At 40.0% G+C, this 22785-nt stretch overlaps 2 protein-coding genes across 2 annotated transcripts in view; both read left to right on the top strand.

The window, feature by feature from the left end:
- LOC306701939 (teneurin-3) overlaps positions 1-9824 on the top strand; it is a gene marked incomplete at its 3' end in the record, with an annotated part of 119246 nt that extends 109422 nt beyond the window's left edge. The window contains exons 21-27 of the mRNA XM_079167390.1: positions 505-1382; positions 2478-2653; positions 3107-3342; positions 4111-4407; positions 6278-7889; positions 8372-8502; positions 9072-9824. Coding sequence (XP_079023516.1) covers positions 505-1382; positions 2478-2653; positions 3107-3342; positions 4111-4407; positions 6278-7889; positions 8372-8502; positions 9072-9824 — 4083 coding nt within the window. The remainder of the gene's footprint in view (positions 1-504; positions 1383-2477; positions 2654-3106; positions 3343-4110; positions 4408-6277; positions 7890-8371; positions 8503-9071) is intronic.
- Positions 9825-18474: 8650 nt separating this feature from the next.
- On the top strand, positions 18475-22498 carry tdo2a (tryptophan 2,3-dioxygenase a; the record flags this gene model as incomplete). The annotated part of the gene is made up of 12 exons (XM_079167637.1): positions 18475-18509; positions 18642-18747; positions 18876-18966; positions 19331-19401; positions 19993-20120; positions 20365-20551; positions 20750-20857; positions 20947-21058; positions 21239-21296; positions 21519-21598; positions 21914-22004; positions 22345-22498. 12 exons carry the CDS (start codon positions 18475-18477, stop codon positions 22496-22498), a joined length of 1221 nt encoding a protein of 406 aa, XP_079023763.1.
- Positions 22499-22785: the final 287 nt, after the last annotated feature.

Genomic DNA, 22785 nt, shown 5'->3' with positions numbered 1-22785 from the left:
GAATGAATACCTTGCCACTAAAGTGTCACCTTTAATTCCTGCACCAGTCAACGTCTTAATGATAAACTAGATATATTGCACCTATTGAGATCGACGGATACGAGTATTCTTCTATGAGGAAATATATTGTCTGTCGGAGCCAAGTGAAACAGAATTTAGCTTCAAAGAGCAGGACTTTGTCAGTTTAAAGCTTACTCACTGTTCAAGTCAGCCTATTCATGACAATAATGAAGAATATTCATGCCTTTTTGAATGAAGTATGTTCTTTTATAACATCACTACATTTCTTATTTATGCTTGCTGACAATCCCACCATGCAAATTTGCTACATTGTTCATCTGCAAATAAACTTACGCTTGAGTCACTGCTGCATTTTATTTATTAGGAAAAGGACTTTCAAAATGGATATTTCCTTAGATTAATTACGGGTCATGATTACTGGGAGTAAACTGGTATTACCGTCTATTGTAAATGTTTAACTTAAGATAACGTCCTGTGTTTCAGGTGATTCTGGAGTGGCCCACTGACCTAGCAGTTAGCCCCATGGACAACTCGCTGTATGTCCTGGACAACAATATTGTACTGCGCATCACAGAGAACGGTCAAGTGAGCATCGCAGCTGGCCGACCTCTCCACTGCCCACTGGCTGGCCTGGAGCGTGGTGTGGCTGGAGGGCAAAGGGCCCAGTTAACCCCTATAGAATTTGCTGTTTCCATCGCCATATCTTACCATGGGGCCATCTACATAGCGGAGACGGATGAGAGGAAGATGAGCAGAATCCGAAAGGTTTCTGTGGATGGTGAGATAACGCATTTGGCCGGGTCTCCCTCCGACTGCGATTGCAAGAACGATGCCAACTGTGACTGTTACCAGACAGGGGACGGCTATGCCAAAGATGCGAGGCTCAACGCTCCTTCGTCTTTAGTGGCAGCTCCAGATGGAACGCTCTACGTGGCAGACCTGGGCAACATCCGCATCCGGGCCATCTCGAGAAATGGACCAACTCCCAGTGCCAATACATACGAGGTGGCTTCCCCTGATGCCCAGGAGCTGTATGTGTTTGACAGCAATGGCACCCACCAGCACACTGCAAGCCTGCTCACTGGCGACTTCAAATACACGTTCAGCTACAGCACAGAGAACGACATCACAGCTGTAACTGACAGCAGTGGCAACACTCTGAGAATCCGTAGAGATCCCAACCGCACACCGGTGCGTATCGTCGCCCCTGATAACCAGGTGATCTGGCTGACCATGGGCACCAACGGCGGACTGAAAACACTCACAGCGCAAGGCCAGGAGCTGGTGCTTCTTACTTACCACGGCAACAACGGCCTCCTGGCTACAAAGACATCAGAGATTGGCTGGACAACTTTTTACGAGTAAGTATAATGGAGACTGGAAAGAGCATTCTGTGTAAATCTTAACATTATTTGTCTTCTGTATCTGGACCTTTCCCATGGTAAAAGATTAAAACACACCTCCAGCTGTGTGCACACTAATGCGCAATATGAAAAACAATTGCTCTTTGCATTTTGGCAGATAATGGTATTATTAGGAATAATTTAACTCCTCATGGATACAGAGGCAGTATTAACAGCCTTGCAGTTGTGAGCTAGTACTACTGAATTATGTTTGACACTAATATTTATACTATTTATCCAATATTTTTTATTCAAACCTCATGAGGTACAAAGATTTATTTCTCAAAGTTTGCTAAGTCTGTATTCCTGTGTGTGTGTTCATTCTTGTCTCACAGCTCAGTACAAGTTTACTCTATAATTGGTAACCATACTTACCTGCAAACTGCTTTAGGGTGTACATTTAATTGAAAAACTAATTATAAAAGTTGCCTCAGATCTGTAAAATAGCCCAGTTAGACTATAATAACTGCTACTTTTTCCTATTATTTTTTGCTTGACTAGACCGTGTGTCCAATAATGTTGCAGTTAGCAGAGGCGGAGCAACAGAAGTGCAACAATATGAATGTGCTTTAAGACAGTTAAACAAAATGACAAGCTCATGATTACGTTTTGTTATAATAAGCCACCTGTCCTCTCTATCGTAACGATTTTTTATTTTGCTACCATGGCCTCTCAGTGATTGAATTTGCCTCTCTCGTGTAATTTGCTGTCATGTCACATTATTCCATGAATGATATCCCACTATAACAAAAAAGAAAGCAAAGCATTCAGTTGAGATTTTAATGACAAATCAATCACAGCATTAATTATAAGTGTGGTTTTCTTTCTGTTATGTGAAACTGATAGCTGATGGGATGTGTCATTCTCCCATATCAAATATTTGGATTGCGCCTCGGGTTGATACAGACGCCGCGTCACTTATGCTCTGGAAATTGACATGGGATGTGACAGTCTATGTACTTACTCTACAAGTATAAAAGAGCTGATAATTGAATGCACTGAGCGCAATCATATATCAATGCGTTGTCATTTTGTGTTCTCTTTGTCAAACAGCTACGACAGTGAAGGACGGCTGATGAATGTGACGTTCCCCACTGGGATGGTGAATAACTTGTACACAGACATGTACAGCGCTTTGACGGTGGACATTGAAAGCTCCATGACGGAGGAGGAAATCAGCATCACCACCAACACCTCAACCATCCGTGCCTTCTACACTCTGGCTCAGGGTAAGGCCGTGGCACTCATCTTCCCAACTCGGGCGGCTATTTTGAAAGCAGTTATTTGTCATTGTTTCAGGGGTCGCCGGGGCAATGTTGAGTAAGCTTAAGTCGTGCATCATTATAGCTTAGAGGGTCTGACAGACGACAGTGTAAATGATTACTCTCTCTGTGTGGGTTTGGGGGTGTCAGGGAGACACATCAACCTTGTATCTAAATGGTTTCTACTCTCTGCCAGACCCAGATGGTCCAGTTATTTTCTGCACATCATTCATATCAATTTAATCCATCTGGAAATTGCCAAATATTAAATACTACGGAGTTAAAACATAATTAATACTCAGGACTTAAAGTATAATTAAGTACAACCAATAATTACCTCAGGAGTCTGTTCCAGTGTGTAATTACTTATTCCTGTGTTCTAAGTTGCATTTTTGTTCACTTTTTGTTTGTTATCAATAGACCAATGTAGAAGCATCTATCAAGTGGGCTTTGACAACTCGCTGAGGATTACGTATGCCAACGGGATGGACACCCACTACCAGACAGAGCCCCACATCCTGGCAGGCGCTGCCAACCCAACTGTAGCCAGACGCAACATGAGCTTGCCAGGGGAGAGTGGGCAAAACTTGGTTGAGTGGCGCTTCCGCAAAGAACAAGCCAGAGGGAAAGTTATCGTGTTTGGACGCAAGCTTAGGGTATGTTTGATTTAGTTCTTCTTTCTTTTTTTCTTTTTTTTCTTGCTTGTGGGACATTGAGATGATCAGCTTGCCATGAATACAAAAGTGTCTGTTCCCTTTGGCTCTACCTCAGTGTTGGATATGACATGAGTATGGCAGTGACACTATTCGGGTCAGAGATCAGTTGAACAAAAGTCAGATCAAACAGTCTGAAATCTGACGGCTGTTTTTTTTTTTTTATGTCCTTTATATATATTTGTACAATTATTTTTTTCCGTTTAACTTTATGAGTCACCAGAACATTTAGTTCCTGATATAGAGGGTTATCAATATTCCACTGTACAAAAGTCCACCTCCTCTCCTTCCTCCTCCTTAGAATATGACACTCACAAATTTGTGATTTATGGTCTTTCATGAACTTAACTTAGGTGGTTACTTTCCCTCTTGAGTAATTTTTGTCTCCTCTAAATGTAGGAGGTTGTGATTTAAGGGTACCTGAATAATCACCAGAGTGTCTCTCAGTTAAATGAGCCTTATGAGGGAGGTGTTAATCTCTGTGACAACTGTAGTGAAAATGACGCGAATACAGTTTAAAGAGCCATCCAGACAAGTGATATCAAAATCAAGAATTTCTTCTTGAGACTGCACTATTGTGTAATCAATTGGTAGCATAATTTAGATTAAGTGTCCTCTGTTAGTCATGCCTTATTTTCCCTCGTAGAAGCAGTAGTAGGAATGGTTGTAGTTTTTTGTCTAATGCATTATTAAATCAAATCTTTCCCACAGGTGAACGGACGGAACATTCTTTCTGTCGATTACGATCGCACCCTGAGGACAGAGAAGATTTATGACGACCACAGGAAGTTCCTCTTAAAGATTATATACGACACAGCAGGCCACCCGGTGCTCTGGGTGCCGAGCAGTAAGCTACTGCCGGTTAATGTGAGCCGCACTAGCAGTGGGCAAATCAGTGCCCTGCAGAGAGGCCCCACCACCGAGAGACTTGAGTATGATAGCCAAGGCCGCCTGGTTTCCAGGGTGTTCGCTGATGGGAAGATATGGAGTTACACCTACCTGGAGCAGGTGAGGAAATAACATGACCCGAGGAAGTAATATGTAAGATATACTTTATAGCGGACAAGTCATTATCGCTACAGGGTGAATAGAGACCCTGACATGTAGCAGAGGTCACCCTGAAGAGGCCTGTTTTGCAATAATCACCGGCTCCTGCTACATAATTCTGCTTCTTACACACTAATCATTTTACACTAACAGCAGATGTATGAGCATCAATTACAAGCTTTAGGTATAAACATGTTCAGAGGGAGCTATACTTTAGCTTCTACCCAGCATGTAAAGTATAGTATAGTATGTCAGAGTTTACCAAGGAAACAGTAGGGCTGATTACCGTAGGTAGCACTGAATGGCAGTATCCTACGTTCTGACAGTAGTATAAAGTAGACAGTGCATGTGCAGTAGAAGAGTATTAAATGTAAAGCTGGGGACAAAGTGGAAGACTAACCATTTTATGAACTGCTGCATGTCTTTTTGTATAATGTGTCCTGCGGTGTTTGTTTAGTGCTTTTCTATCACTTTGTATGTTTTAATTAAGACCTGCTAAGGGACTGCATAATTAGCTTTAAGCTAACTCTGGTACAATTCTTTAAGTAGCAACATCTATGCATGATATTGATCGAGGTCCCAGTGATTTAATTAGGTTAGGTTTCAGCTATTTAAATGTTTTTAATTAAATAGCCGAAACCCACAAAGACTATTTCCACTGTTTTTAAGTCGTCGCGCCCAGGACGACAATTGAGATTGATTAGCTGAGAGACTGACTGACAGAGACAACACACTGGTTGATTGTAAGGTTAAAATTATATGAAATCCTGCGAGAGCGCAGTTTTCACATTTAATAACTAAATACAGTCGTTAAATATGTGTGCTCCTTTCTGACCCCCCCGCATCTAAAAATATTCTTGTGTTTTGGGAAATTATTGTTTTATCCAGTCTTTGTAGTTTTCAACTCGTCTTCACACCTTCTCCGAGCTTTATGATATTCTTTGGAAAATATAGGAATCCGCTTTCCTGCTAAATAACAATTATGTACATATTGATTTGAAAGAGTATATCGTGGCACACGTATACTACACAAAAATCTGTCGGAATCCACAAAACTGACAGGTCTTTTGATCTCTTGCATTCTGCTGTTTCATCATGTCAAACAGCAAAATGTCATCCATCTCTTTTCCCAAAAATACTCTTAAGTTGTTTTGTAGACCGTATTTAAGGTTGCACTGAGATGCTCAGCTATGAACACACAGAGAGATTTCATCAGCCACTCCTGGCCCCATCCTTTCATTGCGTGACCCGGAGAGCCAATGTCAACACTCTGACATAAGGAACACAGAGAGCTCAGGGAGCACAGGGAACCTCTATGTCGCAACGGATGACTGGGCATGACATTTCAACGGGAAGACAGACCACACTCCAAACTGCATGCACTGTAAATTAATTAAAGTAGTCTCTGTGTGTAGTAGGATTTCAAAGTAAACTTGTGTTATTTTGCATTCTTGTGTGTGTCGACTACTAGACACTCATTAACAGTTGAACACACAGTCTTCTACACCGGCGTTCTTGGTAAATGTTTTCTGACAGAAGCTCTGTGTAGTATTTAAAATCAATATATCACTTTAAAAGATTTTTTTTTTTTAATTAAAGCTGTACATTCTGCATTAAAAGATATTTGACAGTGTGCAGGGCAATTAGCTGTCTCACAGCAGTGATTGATAATGCTACCTGGTGGATTTTTCATATACCCTAATTCTTCTTTTCTCAAAGAGTACATTTCCACTCACTTTGCCTGCACTCACATTGCCTGGCATTAATCATGTATTACATATTAATATTATTACCTAAAGTAACACCTGCTTTTTTGCTGTCTTCCCTTTAGTCCCTGGTTCTCCTGCTCCACAGTCAACGGCAGTACATATTCGATTTCGACTCTCTGGACCGGCTTTCTGCCGTCACGATGCCCAGCGTCGCCCGCTACACCATGCAGACCATCCGTTCAGTGGGCTACTACAGGAACCTTTATCACCCCCCAGAGAGCAACTCCTCAGTGGCCGTGGACTACAGCGAAGACGGCCTCCTACTGAGAGTGTCTCACCTCGGCACAGGCCGGAGGATCCTGTACAGGTACCGCCGGCAGAACAAACTGTCAGAGATCCTGTATGACAGCACGAGGGTCAGCTTCACCTACGACGAGACCGCGGGAGTGCTGAAGACCGTCAACCTGCAGAATGAAGGATTCATCTGCTCCATCCGTTACCGGCAAGTGGGTCCCCTGGTGGACCGGCAGATTTTCCGCTTCAGTGAGGACGGCATGGTCAACGCACGCTTTGACTACACCTATGACAGCAGCCTGCGCGTCACCAGCGTGCAAGGCGTCATCAACGAAACGCCCCTACCCATCGATCTATACCAGTTTGATGACATCTCAGGAAAGGTCGAACAGTTTGGGAAGTTTGGGGTGATCTACTATGATATAAATCAGATCATATCCACCGCAGTCATGACCTACACCAAGCACTTTGATGCCCATGGACGCATCAAGGAGATCCAGTATGAGATATTCCGCTCACTCATGTACTGGATCACTTTCCAGTACGACGACGTGGGGCGAGTCATTAAGCGCGAGATCAAGATCGGCCCCTTTGCCAACACCACCAAGTACGGCTATGAGTACGACGTGGACGGCCAGCTCCAGACTGTGTACCTGAACGAGAAAGTGATGTGGCGCTATACGTATGACCTTAACGGCAATCTGCACCTGCTGAATGCAGGAAACAGTGCCAGACTTCTTCCTCTGCGCTATGACTTGAGGGACCGCATCACCCGCCTCGGAGATATCCAATACAGAATGGATGAAGACGGTTTCCTCCGTCAGCGGGGAGCAGAGATCTTTGAGTACAACTCCAAAGGACTCTTGGTGCGGGTCTACAGCAAGAGCAGCGGTTGGACTATTCAGTACCGCTACGATGGACTTGGACGCAGGGTGTCCACCAAGACAAGCTTGGGCCAACACCTGCAATACTTCTACGCAGACCTGAGCTACCCGGCCAGGATTACACACGTATACAACCACTCCAGTTCAGAGATCACCTCACTCTACTATGACCTCCAAGGCCACCTGTTTGCGATGGAGATCAGCAGCGGAGAGGAGTTCTACATCGCCTGCGATAACACCGGCACACCTCTGGCTGTCTTCACCAGCAACGGCCTCCTGGTCAAACAGCTCCAGTACACAGCGTACGGCGAGGTCTACTTCGACTCGAACCCAGACTTCCAGCTTGTGCTCGGGTTTCACGGAGGACTTTATGAATCCCTGACCAAACTGCTGCACTTCGGGGAGCAGGATTATGACATAATGTCTGGAAGGTGGACCGTTCCGGATGTCTCTACTTGGCAAAGAGTTGGCAAGGAGCCAACTCCTTTTAATTTATACATGTTCAGAAACAACAATCCAATCAGCAAAGTCCAGGAAATGAGAGAATATGTTGCAGGTAAGACATATTGCTATTAATGACGATTATTAGGGCTTGAATAAGGATTCTTTTTATTATTTATTGTTTGCCTCCGTGACTCGTTTTATCTTGTATATTCAATCTTATATCTTGTCTTACTTTTTATCCGACCATTCGCCAAAATATATTCAGTCGACTATCTTGTGTGAAAAATGAAGCAGCTCCTCACAGCTGAGTAGCTTGAAAATCCAATTAATGTTCTCTCAATCAACAAATTGAGGGTGATTTTGTTTTAATATTTATATTACTTTATTTTTATTGGTAGTAAATAGTTTCAAGATTTTGAAGAATTTCACCGACAGGTATCAAACGGTATTAAATGCTCAGTGTTTACTGTTTTTTCCTAAATATACAGTATAAAAATGTTCAATTAAGAGGTTGTTCCAACAGACATTTAAGGTACAGTACAAAGGTATTCATGTTGTAACTTACTAAAAGCATAATTTATTTTTCTTGCACAGATGTGAACAGCTGGCTTGTCACCTTTGGCTTTCATCTTCACAACACCATTCCTGGGTTTCCGGTCCCAAAGTTTGATTTGAGCATGCCGTCCTATGAACTGAGGAAGAGTCAGCGCTGGGATGATCTGCCGGTTGGTCAAATTTCATGCATATTGAACACAAAAGAAACAAATACTTTACTCCTCCTGCCAACAGATATGGTGATGATAAAGTGTAGAGGTTCAGACATTTTTCCATTGTTATTCTCTGACATCAGTATTTTGAAGCTGCCATCTCTTAATACGATTGCTACGTATTACAGAGAATATCAATTTTAATTGGGCCATATTACCATAAATGCACACATAGTACAATTTGTAATTTCCTCTGTATTGTTGTTTTAGTAACCAGTTGAACACATTTGAACATTGTCTAATCAAATATATTATATACATTTTTTTTGTTGCTTCTGTTTAAACAATCCTTTGAGGCTTTTTATGCCAGGCTTCTTTGCTTTAAGGCCTTTACACAAAAAGTGTTGCTGTAAAATTGTCATATGAGATTTATCTGCTTTTGGCTTGAGAACGCAGCTTGAAAAGACCATTATCGTAGACAGGGATGAAAAACTCTCTGAAGCAGAGCAGTAGCTGGTTCTAAATGGCCTGGAGAGTCAGGTTCTGCCATGTTCAAGCATTAACGTTTCACTGCACTTTTCCTACAGTCCATCTCTGGGGTCCAGCAGGAAGTAACCAGACAAGCCCATTCTCTGTTGTCATTCGAGCGGCTGCCAGAGGTCCATCTCAGTCGAGGTCGCAGAGGTGAAAAGTCTTGGCTGTGGTTCTCGGCGGCAATGTCTCCCATCGGAAGAGCCGTTATGTTTGCGATCTACAAGGGTAGCGTTCACACTCACACACTCAACGTGGCCAGTGAGGACTGTATCAAGGTTGCAACTATCCTCAACAACGCTTTCTATTTGGAAGACCTTCACTTCACTATAGAGGGGCGGGACACGCACTACTTTGTCAAGCCAGGCCTTCCAGATGCCGACCTTGCTGCATTGCACCTCACCAGTGGACACAAAACTCTGGAGAACGGTGTCAATGTGACCGTTTCCCAATCCACCACAGTCATGGATAGTCGGACTCGGCGTTTCGCAGACGTGGAGATTCGTGCCGGTGCTCTGGCTCTTCACATCCGCTATGGATCCACAGTGGACGAGGAGAAAGCGCGTGTTGTCGAGCTCGCTCGTCAGCGCGCCCTTGCAGGTGCGTGGGCGAGAGAACAGCAGCGAGTGCGAGACGGCGAGGAAGGGGTCCGCCCCTGGACAGAGGGAGAGAAAAGGCAGCTCCTGAGTAGCGGAAAAGTTTTGGGGTTTGACGGGTACTATGTGCTCTCCATTGAGCAGTACCCAGAATTAGCAGACAGCGCCAATAACATTCACTTTCTTCGGCAAAGTGAAATTGGGAAAAGGTAACAATACGAGGTGCATTTTCTGCCAAAGAGACTTAGTTTTGGTAGAGACATACAAGCGGACAAAAAGCAACTGTAATCAAGGGTTGCTGCTATGTACCCTGAGTGTCGTGTGTTTTTGTAAAAAAAGACAAAAAAAAAAAAAAAAGAAAATATACAAGGGGTCAAAAGCAATGCTGTGCATTGTGACCTAGGGACTACAGAGTAAATATTTAACTACACCAAGCCTTACCATGGCAATTACAGGTCAGTTCCTCTGTTGCACAAGCCTTTTTGGACTCTGGACTCTGAAGCAGAGGAAAAGGGGTCTCTTTGGGAAACAGTGAGCTAATTTAGGTGTTTTATGTTATTTTTTGTTTTTAGTTTTCATCAAGGAACGTCTGGCTCAACAGAAAGTATTATAAGGAAATGTTTACATTATGCATTAGCTGCACTTCACTAGAAGTATGGGGCTCAAGAGTTCACACTCCTACATCAAGCAGTGTTCTTGAGCAAGTGTTTGTTTATAAAATCAGAGACTTCTGACGCAAGAGATATCCTCACCAAACAACCACTATGTATACCAGATTTAGCACTGTAAACATCGAAAACATGTCTTATTCTCTCTGAGATGCTTTTAAACAGAAAAGATCAACAGTTTCCATGTTTAAATACCCGATATTCATTGTGGAAAAAAAAGGACAGTAATGGTACGCCAAACTCTGTTGGGGTGGAAAAGGCACAGATGTGTCTTGGATAGCACAGGGACACCATGTTTTGTAAATTATGCAAGAGTTTTATGGCGTTTTTTTAAGAAACTGAATAAATGTCTGTATTAGTCATATTAACAGTAATTTATGTTGTGTTTATACATGACAAATAAAGTCCAGCTGATTTTGATTTTTTTTTTTTTTTTGCTTTGATTTGTCAGACAAGCATTATTATTTTTTTTAAGTTACGTTCCTTCTAATATGGCTTTGTGGGACTTCTTCACAATGCTCTGTTTAAGTAACTAACAGAAACCTGTGCATGTAGTGACAAGTATTTACAAGTGGTGATGTATTTATAACATGCCATCAGCTATTATTTCCACTAAATTTAATGTTTATTGGGCATAATGCCTTTTGACCTGGCTTCCTGTCCAATGAATATTTCATCAACACAAATATTTCATGAACCCATCTCACATAAACAAGGTTACAGTGGATCCAAATATAGATCACATCTATGTTCTCGGTAGGTATACTTCTTTTGAATGTTAAATGCACTCATGGATTAAAATGATATTGGGGTTCTCTTTTGGTGTGTTGTTTTTTTAAGAATTAGATTGGAAGTTCTGCTTTTTTTCAATAATCTTAACGACTCAACTGTTTCCGTTTAACAATGAACATGAGAGGAGGGAAAATGTATTTGCTGGCGAGTTACTCAGACACTAGTTTGGATATCAACGTCGCTTAAAGTCTTTCCAAATAGTTAAGTATATGCATGGCCTCCGTATTCCAAAAACTATCAAAATCACAAATTACATTAATAATGAAAAATACATCTTCTGAGCTACAAAGCCAAAGAAGAAAAATGCAGGATTAGTTTGAAGTCAGCTGCTTGAAGCTGTTCTGAACTCTTGAGCGTGTAAATTGTAGCTGAAGAGTGTAACAAATCTGAAATATAGACAGTTGCCTAAAACAATATACTCAGTCATCATCAAAACCAAAAAGGATTTAAGGTATAAGTTTGTGAGTTAATAGCTCCATTTTTAAAAATGCATTTGGGTTGTGATCACATTTCCCACGCTCAGTGTTATTCATCAAAGCACAGAGTTCTGATGATAGAAGTCATAATTCTGAAAACATCTTTACATGAAAGTGATTTCTTTTTCATGGTAAACTTCAAACAGCATTTCAAACCAAATGGCTGCAGAAAATTCTTTGCTCACAGCTGGTTTCATGCTGTTGTTTTTGACCTACTCCTCGCTGCTCCAACATCTAGCAGATTCTTTATATGGTTTGAGAAATGAAATATTGTTTTATGACTTATAGAGCTCAACAAAGCCACATCTCTTTGGATGTTACTCAGCTCAAAATCTGAAATACATGCCTTTAAAGTTCTCATCAGACTCCCTTAGGATATACCACCCCACCTTCACCAACTGATAATGAAATGTCTTCTTAAAGTTCCCCTGTGAGCTATTGTCTATTGTTCCTTCACACTGAAATTACAGTGAACTTATACGAACCTCCATTTGTTTTGATATATTCATACAAAGTGTTTCAAAACCCGCCTTAGAAATCTTCAAATACAAACTCATCTCTGCTATAAATGAAGTGTCAAATCTTTAATTCTCTTAAAAGTCCTCTGATGCTCCCTAGTGGTACATGGTGCATAGTTCAGAAAGTCATCTCGTCCTCCAGCTGACTGTTTAACGTACATGTCATGTAACGGTACATTTATAATAGCAGCAGCAGCCATCGCTGTACTTTCAGAGAGGACAGAAAAGCTTCAACTTAATTCATTGACATTCTTCGTGATCAGCTCGCCAGATGAGAAAAGAAAAAGTCCAGGTTAATTTAAAGAAGCATCAAATAGAATAGATAAACACTATTATCAAAATGATCCGCAACACTGCTGCAGTATCACACTGTGACCACAGCGGGCACAGTGCGGCACATGACTACAAGCTGCAAGTAGACCGACTTCAAAGCCTTGTATAAAAGAGATGGCATGACTGCAGGAACTTCAAAGACCCAAACGCATCACGCAATAACCACATCAGAGCAATGGAAAAAATGCATAATTCATAATTCAATTGAGCCCAATTTTATGCACGTAACGTAAAGATAGACATATGGAATCACACTGCCAAGCATGATTGTGTAGTCTATCCCACCTTGTACGCACAATTTAACATTAAATCACCAAAGAGGAAGTTAATCATCATGTATGATTCCTGAGTTTGACATCATGCAGCTTGCATTTATTTAGGGGGTTGATTTTGGATTTATGTTCTGAATTTTTTAAAAGCTACTCTTAACATGCTAATTCAGTTATGATCATGTGAGCCAAGAGTAAAGAAAGCTAATGTGATTCAAGGTGAAGTTGAATTTACGGTAGTGATGGGGATGTGATATTAGAAATGTGCATCAACCAAGCTGATTCGATCGTTCTGAACACAGTCAACAGACCGACCTCTCTAACGTGCCCTCCTTCACCTGATGATATACATTTTAACATGTTTTTTGTCATAGTTGACAACTTGTGGACTGTCTCTCTTTCTGTGAACAGGACCCGATGAGAAATGAAATTTGAGGAATGTAATAGACTGAACTATATTCAATATTCCACAGCAAATCATTTTAAGTCGTTTTTTGCAGGATTTCATATACAATGTGAATTTAACTGTGGAAAAGCTAAACCTAGGCTAACCTGTCATTGAAAGTAAAAAATATTTCTCTGACACTTAAATGATACCAAATTAAAAAAGCAATGAATGTATAATTAGAAAAACAGACAAGAAATCTGCTCTTTTCAATTTGTGAAACAAATTTATTTGGATTTAATAAACTATGAATAATCAAAGGAAAGGCTTGCTACTATAGCAGTAGAATGAATGTAGCACCTGCACTCACAACCTTTTCATTATTAGTGTTGTGAGGTAACCTGAGGTTACATGACCACCAAATTCTAATCAATTCATCCTTGAGTACAACTGGATGTTTGTGCCAGATGTAATACAAGTCAGATATCTCTTTCATGAGATTGGGACAGACGGACTGACAACTTGTTGACACAATACCTCTGTGCCAGCGACCGGCAACTCTGCTAGCAAGGCGTCGTTACGAAAGTGTTGTAAAAAAGAAAGAAAATGAAAGTACAGTATGTCATAAAATTACATCATGTAGAATACCATAACAATTATATAAAAAAGCAATAGTATGTCATGAAAAGTAGTGGTGTATTGAATCACATAGAAAACTTAGTATAGTATCCATAGACTATAGACGGTATATATATATATATATATATATATATATATATATATATATATTCATGTTTTTATGAATTTCACTATAAAGAAAATCATTATATAGTATGCCATGAAAATACAGGTAAAATGTAATATTAAGTTATTCAAATGTTTTATTAAAAAGGCATACTTTGTCAAAAAATGTAATAAAAAGCCATAGTACAGCATGTCATGAACATTTTTTTAAAAAAGACAGTACAGCATGTCAAAAAGTAAGTGTGTTGAAAAAAGCCATTCTGTCGCATGTCAATATGTAATGTTTAAAGAGTCATAAAAAAGTCATAGCATGTCGAAAGAAATCATGAAGAAGTCATAGAATAGCATGACATACTATACCACCCTCTGTAATGTCTGTGCAACTGCCATACCAGGTGATGATGCTGCCGGTCCGGATACTCTCTATAAGTGCACCTGTAGAAGTTGCAGAGAGTCCAGGTTGAACCTCCTCAGCTTACGGAGGAAGGAGAGCCGACACCACTTAGTGATGGTGTCTGTGTGTTGAGACCAGGTCGGGTCCTCGATGTTGTGAACACTGAGGAAACTGAAGTTGCCGACTCCCACCACCGTAGTTCAGTTGATGGATACGGAGAGCGTCCTTGTCCCCGTCATAGTATAGTGTGCCATTAAAAAGTCCCAGCATAGCGTGTTGAAAAAAGTCATCAAATATTCATAGTATAGCATGTATAAAATTCAGAAAAAAGTCACAGTATATTATGTCTAAGAAATGAACAGTTATGTATGTCGATAAAAGTAAAAAAAGTCACGTCATGTCGAAAAAAGGTAACTTAAAAGTTATAGATTGTATATTTATTTACACAGAAATAAAAACAACAGGAAGGTACAAGAACTAACAAAATGGACAAATAAGGGACAGAATAAACACAAGTAGTAAAAACAAATAGTTCTGTAAATTATAAACAATATAAATAGTGCAAGTAATGAAATAGTGAATGTATATACGCACAAGGACGAGATGATTATATTCAATATGTACATGTAAATATACTCTACAGGCTCTAGGATCTACATTGATAGTGACAGATGATATGTTCACATACAAACATGCATTAAAAACTATTTTTTTAAATGGCAGCAGTGGATATTTGTTGTGTGTAAATGTGTATTTGCTGTACTGTAATGTATTTAAGTGTTCATCAGAGTCACGGCCTGCGAGGGCAAACTGTTGTTGTGTCCGGTTGTTTTGACATACAGTCCAGTGTTTTGTAGCGCCCACCACAGGGAAGAAGTTCTGACGGGTTATGTCCAGGATGTGATGCATCTTCAGTGATACCAGCCTGTTTCTTCATTCTGTAAGTATAAATCCTGCATGGAAGGCAGGCCGGAAGCAGGGATGTTCTCTTAACTTCTGACTGTCATCCTATAAAATCTCATAAAAGTCATATTATAATAAAACAACAGAAATATCACAAAAGATGTATAAAATACAATATACAGTATATACAAATATACAACAAAGTCATAGTATAGTATGTCATTAAAAGGTAATTCTATATCATGTCAAGAAAGTCATAAAAAAAGTAACGTTTATTTCAAAAAGTCATAAAAAAAACATATGTTGAAAAATAATCATAAAATGTCAAATTAGCCTATTCTATAAAAATGGTCAATTGTCGTCATCGTTTAATTTGTCACAAAAATGTCATAGTACAGTATGCCATTAAACATGTGTTTATGCCCTAAAGAGTCATAGTCATAGTCATAGTATATTAAGCCATAAGATGTCTTCAAAGTAATAGAATCTTAAAACGTCACAATGCAGCATTCTGTTACCATCCAGCCCACGAGGGCAATGAGAGATAGAATAATACAAAATGAACAATGCAGTAGCCCATAAAAAAATGTCATAGCATTGTATTGTCACAAGAAAGTCATAGTTTAGTATGTCATAAAAAATGTCACAATGAAGCAAACAAATATCTCTCTAGCTTGTCAAATGTTAAAACAATGTTATTATATTATATTATATTATAATGTGGATATATTATAGTATAGTGTGCTCTAAAAAGTGGCAAAATAGGTCATTGTATAGTGTGCCATCAAAATATAATTAAAAAGTCATAGTATGGCGTGCCACAAAAAAATCACAATAAAGTATGCCGTTAGAAATGACGTAGTATAGTATGAAACAGTGGGATAATATGCAATAAGAGAAAAAATAAAAAATAAATTCACAGTAATGTATTTCACTAAATGTCAGAGGCCATAAAGAAAGTCACACCATAGTTTGTCTTAAACTAGAATTACTGCTTCGAGGTTGCCTCCGCCAACCAGTGAAGTTGCAGTTTATATTAATGTCTGTCCAAAATGTCATCACTTCACAATGTCATCGTGTCATAATAAGCATATTAATTCTGGAGTTATGGCATGTAAAACTTGCCCTTGACCTTTTGACAGTTTAAATGCATCATCAGTCCATTCTTAAATCCTTAAAGGCGTTTTGAGGTGAAACCCCCCAAAACTTAATGCCTCTGGTCAGGCTGTCACCGGGTAATGTTTGAACTACAGACGTCAAGAAGTGTCTACAATCATTTCATGACGTGGACATAACGAGCTTCGTTCTAAGCTGTGACATGTGACATTCTCTTGGGATCACAATCCTCTGATCTTGACACAACCTAAACAGTCATCAGATGATCATCAGATCAAAAATGCATTCTTATACTGTAATTATATATATAATTAAAATAAATGGTAAAGGTTATGTTATGTGTGACAAGGGAATTTAAGCATGTAAACACTGAAAACTCAATGTTCAACCAGAAATGTTACACTTGACTGATTAATACATTGATTATGTTTAGGAGTAAATTCATTTTGTTAGTTTGAGAATACAAAATGTCCAAAAATCAAGACGGAGATGAGGGTAGCCTGACATTTAACACAACTGCAGAGTCCAAGGACGGAAGCTATACATAGAGGAAAACAGTTAAACCTTCATTGATTGTTTTTTATATGGCAGTAAGGTAAAAACAGGTCACATCCCTGCGTTCTTATAATCAGTGACTCGCTCAGACCTTGGAGATAATGCGCAATGACACGTGCGTCCTATCAGTGAGATGGACGGGTCTGTTAAAGCTTTCAAGATTTACACTGACGCTCTAATCAAGTCTGAGGCATCTCATCCTGTACCCCCTCTTCTCCATTGCATCCCATTCATCCCAGTTAAAAAGGAACAAGAAGAAAGCATTTCTGGGGGCTGCTTCTTCTCTTCTTTAGTCTGCAGCCTTATATTGCGGGGCTTGCACCATGTACCATTTCAGAAATAGCTGCTTGTTATCATCCCTCTGATCTTCTGAGGACAGTTGCACAGGCTGTTGGGACCTTACTTGCGAAGTCTAGAGAGACTGTGGGTGAAAAACAAGGGCGCTAATGATCTTGGAGAGATTTAGAGAGAGTGGGCTGAGGATTTTGCGTCGTACACCGATGAAACTGGGTTAACAGTGGTTCAAAAAGAATGTTCTCGTTGCGATTGACAGTGTGCTGTGGTGTGGTTCGGGTGGTAGGGAGGGACAAGCCTGAAATCATTTTAACCGATCGAGCCAAACGAGAAAGAACACAAACAAATATTACCGATGAAATGCACACGACAGCTGGCAATGCAGGCCTAATAGGAGTGACATTTACAGCTGCCAACAAGCTATTGATGGTCACAATCACGGCAATATGTGTCAGATTCAAAAGAACACACAGAAACAGAGCTCGGTGTACTTCTATTAACATTGTGTAAAGTCTACTCTCTCAAGGACCTTGTGACTACACACCTCCAATGACGCAACTGAGGTGAAAAAAATATTAACCAAAATGCAAATATTTACAGATGAGTGCAATGACTCCAACTTCAACATACACGATGACTTAGTGTTTATGATTTGAGGTAAGATAATAGCAATTAAAGTAACATCAACATAGTTCATTTTAACATAAGTCAGTTTAACTTTTTGGGTTTTGAGCATCTGGCAGTATGAATTAAAGACGTATTTTTAGCAAGTCAAAAAGTGGTTACATCTCATTTGTTGTGATTTTTAAATGGTTTTTCACATGATTTTTTCTTCCTCTTTTTTAAAATAGTTCATTGTTGAGAAACTGGCAAAATAAAAAGGGTATGAAGTGCATATCAGGTTTGCCAGCCAAGGCATCAAACCTTCAATGCCAATAAATATCAGTAAGGACTCCACTACTCTCAGTCAGACGCTTACATTTGCAAAAGGCAATACACACAACTGCAAATCCTGGAGAGTAAACACTGAAGATACACTGTGACCAACACGGCAATGACAACAGAGACGTTTCCTGAATAAATGTGTATTCTAGTATAAAGGTCTCCAGCAAGAATTAACAACTAAAATCTTATGTTGAATATATTTGATATTCTGTTATCTCTCTCTCTCTCTCTCTCTCTCTCTCTCTCTCATATATTTTGTTGTTAATATGGGTCATGTGATGTTCTTTTAGCACATAAAACAAAGTCCAGAAGTTTGTCCTTTTTCAACAACAGCTTCATGGGGCAAATAGAGGTGGGCCGGATGAGACTTTATCCTCGTGAGTGATTGGACGAGGTGAGTCTTTAAAACTCTGGATTTGCGACAATTTTAGTAATCGAAGGAGAAGAACACATCTTTGCTGCAACAAAGTCATGAGTGGATGTCCGTACTTTGAGAAGAGGCATTTGTACGTTCAAATTGTCATTGCAACTAAAGGATTTTTAATCTCATTCTTTTTTTTTTTCTTCTTCAAATTCAACTAAATGCAGCCCAACAATTCATTTCAAATAACCAAACGGCTTCTCTCTTCGCGTTGCAGGTTATTCAAAAACAAGCCTCCCAAAGCAGAGGAAGAGGAGGATGCCTCCCAGGCAGGAGTTAACAAGGCCAGTAAAGGAGGAATCATCTATGGAGACTACCTGCATGTAGGAAGCACCACCTATCGTTTGTGTTGTTTTATTTGTTTTTTTTAAGATAGATAAGAACTGGAATTTCGATTTGTATTCAAATTTGTGCGTTTAAGTTAAGTGCTTCATTTCTTTTCAACTCTCAGCTCGACAAAATACTCTCCGCCCAGGTGCTGCAGAGTGAATTAAAGGGTAATAAGATCCACGATGAGCACCTCTTCATTGTCACCCATCAAGGTAAAACTAGCTTTATGGTGTTTAGGAGCCTGTTGTTCTTTCTACTCGTAAAATAAAACAGTTGTTTTAATCTTGTATTTTGTCTTTTTTATGTCTTGGCAAATTTAACTGGTTTGCAATGCAGTTTCACTTGAAATAACTACAATAATAATCTCATAAATTTGTATTTTTCTTGTTTTTTCAATATTTATGGTTTATTTATGATTTAAATATGGTTTATATTATGACTTTAAAATGTTCTTGACTGAATACAAGAGAGCAACTCGCTCAAATTGGCCTGTTTTATAGTGTCATTGACCCGTTTACCTTGTAACGATATACTAAAATGTTTATGATGCTTCAACTTTTGTGTCTTTTATTTCAGCCTATGAACTGTGGTTCAAACAGATTTTGTTTGAACTTGATTCAGTGCGAAATATCTTCATCAGTAAACATGTAAGTCACATTTATCAGGTGAAAGAATCTATGTGATGGTGTTTTTGTTATTCTTGTTCGACAGAAGGTAAAATGGCATGGATCAAACCCAGAAAAATATATTTTCTAGTTTTTAAGTACCATCAGTTAAGATGATTCTGAAGTAGAGAAGAACATTTCGTTCCACTAAATTCTAAGATCTTTTAAATGTGAACGGTCAGTGTGGAAGATTAAACCCTGCTCAAATTATGAAATCACAAAGTAGAGCTCAAAAATAGCACAAAATCCTCTCGAGGACGACATTATGATCAGATCTCACAGTACCTCAGTTTAAAATGTCATATTCAAGTCATATTATTTCATCAATCTGGCTTTGGAGGCCAGTTAGCGAAAAATGAAGAAATGTTGTGTATCCCTCGGGCTGATGTTCTACATTTAAATTAACAGTTTTAATGATTGACTTTTTTTTTTCCTAAAGAGTGTCCCATTAGGTTGATGAAATATTGATGTAAAATATCTAACCTCTAACTAGTTTTCCTGTTTGAGGATATGTGCTTACAAGGTTTGCCGTGCTTGCTAATTATTTCCTTCAACATTCTGATATTCCTCCAGGTCCGAGACGAACGCAATATGCTCAAAGTCATCAACCGCATCCAGAGGATTGTGAGGATATTCAGACTGCTGGTGGAACAGTTCACGGTTTTGGAGACAATGACAGCCTTGGACTTTTTTGACTTTCGGTAAGCTTATAAATATCTTCTGGCCCTTTCGACTTCGGCTCTCAAACTTTTACAAGATGCATTCCTTCATGATAGTGCGCTCTGTGTTGTGTGCATGTACGCTTACTTGTGTGTGTGTGTGTGTGTGTGTGTGTGTGTGTGTGTGTGTGTGTGTGTGTGTGTGTGTGTGTGTGTGTGTGTGTGTGTGTGTGTGTGTGTGTGTGTGTGTGTGTGTGTGTGTGTGTGTGTGTGTGTTTGTATGTAGAGACTACTTGGCTCCAGCCTCCGGATTCCAAAGCCTTCAATTTCGGATATTGGAGAACAAAATCGGGGTCCCAGACAACCTGAGGGTTCCATACAACCGACGCCATTACAGGGACAATTTCAAGGGTCAGGACAGCGAGACGCTGCTCGCCACTGAACAGGAGCCAACACTCCTAAAACTAGTCGAGGTACATCCTACAACCACCAAACACACGCGCATGGTCATCAGCTTTTAAACTTGACCAAGTTGATTGAAGAAGGCATCATGATATTTTTCTGTATCAGCTTTCTTCAACATTCTGTTTGCTGCATCTTGCTCTGGATAAGCCCATGTGCTACTCACCAGGGGAGAGAGCGGTGATAAAACCCGTGTCTGTTTTTCACAGGAGTGGCTGGAGAGAACTCCTGGCTTGGAGGCGGATGGATTCAATTTCTGGGAGAGGCTGGAAATCAATATATTTAAGGGGCTGAATCAGGAGAAGGTGAAAATCGAGGTATGAAATGACTCCAGCTTCCAGAACAAACTTTCAGTCTCTGTCAGATGACTGACAAGAGATATTTTTGTTATTATTTTTCTTAAAAGAAAATGGCAGATTCTGAGGACAAGGAAGAACTGATGGAGGAGCTGGTCAAACAGAGAGAGCTGTTCACTTCTCTGTTTGATGAAAAGCGCCATGACCATCTCTTCAGCAAAGGTGAGAGCTTTCCACAAGCTGACTTAATGTGTTAGTCAAGGCTTCACATATGTTTGGTCTAGATTTGACTCAAAATGGTATCAGTGCTCTGTATCATTTTGTGAATTAGGCTCAAAACCACACAAAGATAATTTGTTTTGCTTAATTAAAAAGTAATACTCTTTAAATGTTGCTGACCAGGTGAGAGGCGGCTCTCTTACAAGGCTCTCCAAGGCGCCCTGATGATCTACTTCTACAGGTTTGTGGTTTTTACGGCATTCCTTTCACCTTTTATTACGTCGTGACGCAACTTCACGAGACTCATCAAGGCCACACAAGAGTCAGTGTCATGTGACGGTCGCTGTAGTCGCTCTCATTTAACTTCTATGAACATCACCCAGAAGCGGTTTCATACTCCACTTAATGATCCGTGCAAAACATCTTACAAAATAAAATACTAAAATCTTCTTTTACCTTTCAGGGAGGAGCCGAGGTTCCAGGTCCCTTTCCAGCTGCTCACGTCCCTCATGGATATCGACACCCTCATGACAAAATGGCGATGTAAGTTTCTGTAGCATCCCTGTCAGTCGCTGCATGTGCTCGCCAGTCAAGAAGAACAGAACATTGTGCAGGAAAAAACATTAACAAGTAATAACAAGGGAGTTGACAGAGCTAAAGTTAGGTCAGGGCCTCAGAGGCAGAAGAATCTTACAACATCCTCTTCGCCTGCTGATCAATCCAACAACCTATTCCCATGAAACAATATTTCTATTTTCTCTTGTCTCACTTACGTCGAAACAATTTACAGTTGAAATGAAACACGCGGAGCCAAAACAACTCTCATACAACAGAGGATATTTCTGTCTTTTGTTTTAGACAATCACGTATGCATGGTGCATCGTATGATTGGCAGCAAAGCCGGCACAGGAGGCTCATCCGGCTACCACTACCTGAGATCGACTGTCAGGTATTGTATGCTCTAAACTTTAACCTACTGATTAAACACTTTACACTGCAGGTATCTTAAACACTTCAGAGTTAATTTAGATAAGGACAGGACGCTTTTATGTGCTGTGCTTATCAAAATGAACTTGTCATATGGTCACTTCCTCCTGACATGCACAAACTATACTTCCAAGTTCATTTAGAAGGAGCGACGACAAGTTCCTTATTCGCTATGCATTACATTTTGGCAGCAGTTTAATTGGGCTTTTGTCCTTCACACAGTACAATTTGTAACAGATGCGCAATTATATCGGGAGAGTGCATAAGTTAAGTATTAAATAAATGACTTTCTTTCCCTTTAGTGACCGCTACAAAGTGTTTGTGGATCTGTTCAATCTGGCAACGTTCCTGGTGCCTCGCCACTGGGTCCCCAAGCTAAATCCCAACGTCCATAAGTTCCTCTACATGGCCGAATGCTGCGACAGCTCCTACTTCAGCAGTGAGGACTCAGACTAGCGGGTGTCTCAGCCGCCTTTTCTGTTTTTCACTGTAACTGAGCCCAGAACAGTAGATCCTTTTGCACAGCTGAAAGGTTTCAGTGACAGGATGAATAGCTGAATGAATAACAGAACCGCATTTCCTTGAGAGGACACACAACGTTTCAACCTTGATCAGATATGCATGACATCAGGCAGATTTACCTGAAAAATATACATTGAAAGGTTTTATGTTTCCTAAAAAAACAATGGGGGCAGTCTTCATTTTGCCCTCAAATACTTCATAAGATGCAGGGGGGGGGGGGG

The sequence above is a fragment of the Pholis gunnellus genome (assembly GCF_910591455.1).
Source record: "Pholis gunnellus genome assembly, chromosome: 10".
In the NCBI taxonomy this organism is placed as follows: domain Eukaryota; kingdom Metazoa; phylum Chordata; class Actinopteri; order Perciformes; family Pholidae; genus Pholis; species Pholis gunnellus.
Note: the sequence above shows the minus strand (reverse complement) of the source record. Positions and strands in the feature narration are given on the sequence as shown.